Raw genomic sequence first — 3,071 nt, 5'->3', positions numbered from 1 at the left:
TTAACTAACCTCCTTACACTGTGCAGAAATACAGTGCCCTGTTGCAGAGGTGGCTGCATGGAGCAAAGCAGGCATCTGGAACAGAATGGGAGTCATCAAAATAAAGTACTTTCTGTACCTAATGAAAGTGGCATTTCCAACCAGTAGGGAAAAGATCTAAAAGATCTGTTATACCATAAATAATTTGGGAAGGCAGACCTGACATACGGGGGAAATAAGTTTAAGCCTTATAACAAATTAGGAATAATTTAACATTTTAAAAATTAAACCATAAAGAGTATGACAGTTTTTTTTAAAGAAAGATATTTGCAATTATGACAAAACTTTGAGAAGTCATGAGGAGGAAGGTAATTTAACTTCACAAAAATTTTAAACTTCTGTATTCTAAAAATGACCATAAGAAAGTTAGGAATACAGCAACACACTAGATAAGTTATTTGCAATATATAAAAAATAATGGCTATAATGTATATGTACTATCAATAACCATAGTATATAACATACATAACAGAAAACATCCAGAGGAAAATTGAGCCTATGAAGAGGCAATTCCTAGAATACTAAAGGTCAAGAACATTTGAAAAGATGCTCAACATCAAATTTTTAGTTATTTTCAATTATCTAAATAATATTGATCAAAAAAATAGATACCCAGTGAATATATTAAAATACAGGCCTCTAGACTGCTGAGGAAATAGGAATAATCTGGAGAAAATTTAACCATATCTGACAAAATAAAAATTTTGGCTCATCATCAATTCTAAAATTGTCTAAGAGCCATGAACAAAATAATCACATGTGATCCACCCAAACCATGGGATGCTGCATTTCTGTTTAATGGTGTCTAGATATATGTACACACACACACACACACACACACACACACACACACACCCCACACACTCTTACCTGTTCTATGCCCGGAATATGGAGCTGGACAGGCAGACTTTAGTTCAGAATCCATCATCTTGTGAGCATTAGGCAAGCTACATCATCTTTTTAAGCCTTACATTTCCTACCTGTCCAATGAGGCACTTAGAACTCAGGTGGCCAATCTGACACCAACAGGTACTTTTGTACAGATTAAACCAGTTTAGCACAGGGCCCAGCACAGAGTAGGGACAGAATAAATGGCAGTTATTAACACCATCATTCTTGTCATCTTCATTATCATTATGGAAAACAGAAGGGAAAAAGCAGGGAACATATATGTTCATAACATTCTGCCTTTTAAAATATATTTCAGCTTTGTTTCTCCTTTTCGCTGCCATCTTGGTGTGTGGTTGACTGTTCCTCGCCATGTCTTCTCACAAGACTTTCAGAATCAAGAGATTCCTGGCCAAGAAACAAAAGCAGAATCGTCCCATTCCCCAGTGGATTCAGATGAAAACTGGTAATAAAATCAGGTACAACTCCAAGAGGCGTCACTGGAGAAGAACCAAGCTGGGTCTGTAAGGCATCACACTTCATGAGATGGCACCCATATTCAAGCTGCATGAAGATCACGTTCCTATCCTTTTTCTTTTCCCCCACATGTTCCTGTTTTCACTCTGTTAACATCCCTCCTACCTGGCCAATAGATATGTTTTACCAGGGAAATTATTTTTCTCTGTTACTATGCCTTTACCCCAGTAAGTTGGTTCAGTAATAAATGTGAGACTTTCAGCTGAACTGCTGTTGTGTTCTGATTTATGAAGTACTGAATTCCTCCTCATGTCAGATCTCACATAGCACAGTCCGACAGAACTTTCTGCAGTGATAGAAAGGTCTCTCCACAACCAAGTATTGAAGTGTGGCTAGGGGGTGCCTGGGTGGCTCAGTCAGTTAAGTGTCTGTCTTCCACTCAGGTCATGATCTTGGGGTCCTGGGATTGGAGCCCCACATCAGGCTCCCCATTCAGTGGGAAGTCTGCCTGTCTCTCTCCCTCTGCCCTTCCCCCTGCTCATGTTCTTTCTCTCTCAAATAAATAAAGTCTTTAAAAAAATAAATTTCAAAATGTAATATACATCGGAAGCATGAAACCTAGTAGACTCTTACACGAGGCTCTGGAGATTGCACTGTGGATTTTTCAAAGCATCACTCACAAGCTTTACTCCATCATCTCCCAAGATGTTGTCTGCCAAGCACAAATGTGTCAACCTTTTGTTGCTGATGAGAGCCAGAGAAAGATCCTCACAACCAGCTACTGTGAGGCCACAGCTTTCTAGGCTGAAGGAGAAAGACAGATGGGAAGGGATCAGTCAAATCCCAAAGTTCTTGTTTCTCTTCTCCTTTGCAGGGACACTGGCTGGTACTTCTAGCCCTTACATCTCTACTATAGAATCAACCTTTTCAAACCTGTTAAAATCACAAATGCCACTGCAGCAACGTTCAGGGGAGAGGAGGAGGAAAATAGTAAAAGTAAGCAGTCATGAAGAACAGCAGCATTTAAAAGTCAAAAGAGGAAGCAAAGGAGGTCTTCATGTAGAGTTCATACAGGCTTGACAAATGAGCCAAGTCGGGTCAAGGCCCAAGCAGTTTGCCCTTTCAGCTCCTCACTAAGCCACACAAGACTGCACAAAAGGAGTCCAGGGAAAACAAATCAGCAAGACTCACGATAGTCTCTCTAGGTAACACTTGGGATGTCCTAAGGCCTCGCACAGCAGCGTGATTCCATCATCCAATAGGTGATTGGTTGACAAATTCAGAAATCTCAGGCTCTGGCTTCTGACGAGAGCCTTAGAGGTATTCAGACAGCAAACTGTAGTTAGGTCGCAGGATTCCAAGCTGGAAAACAGCAAAGAACAGATGACCCTCCTCAGAGAAGAGCTATGACCACCACTCAGCAGCTAGAGGGTGTTGTCTCCCAGGCTTTGTGACCCATTCTGAAGACCAGCTTCCCTACACGGAGTGAGTTCCTTAGCACAAGTCTCTGATAAGAGAATCAGGAAGGGGAGGGGTGGGAGGCTTGTCTCTTCCATCCCCACCTCCCCAATTCCCTATGAAAATATGAATGACCGTATTTAAAATATTTTTTAAAGATTTGAGAGAGCAAGAGCAAGTCTGCACATGAGGGAGAAGAGAGAGAATCC

At 41.0% G+C, this 3,071-nt stretch overlaps 1 protein-coding gene across 1 annotated transcript; it reads left to right on the top strand.

Moving 5' to 3' along the window:
* Positions 1-1,275: 1,275 nt before the first annotated feature.
* Positions 1,276-1,671, top strand: LOC100470304 (60S ribosomal protein L39). The gene has a single exon (XM_002928913.4). It carries the CDS (start codon positions 1,300-1,302, stop codon positions 1,453-1,455), a length of 156 nt encoding a protein of 51 aa, XP_002928959.1. The 5' UTR covers positions 1,276-1,299; the 3' UTR covers positions 1,456-1,671.
* The last annotated feature ends 1,400 nt before the right edge of the window (positions 1,672-3,071 follow it).

This window comes from Ailuropoda melanoleuca, chromosome 8 (assembly GCF_002007445.2).
Source record: "Ailuropoda melanoleuca isolate Jingjing chromosome 8, ASM200744v2, whole genome shotgun sequence".
NCBI classification, from domain to species: domain Eukaryota; kingdom Metazoa; phylum Chordata; class Mammalia; order Carnivora; family Ursidae; genus Ailuropoda; species Ailuropoda melanoleuca.
Note: the sequence above shows the minus strand (reverse complement) of the source record. Positions and strands in the feature narration are given on the sequence as shown.

Coding starts and splice junctions, on each gene's coding strand:
- LOC100470304 (XM_002928913.4), top strand. CDS start 1,300: ATGTCTTCTCACAAGACTTTCAGAATCAAGAGATTCCTGGCCAAGAAA.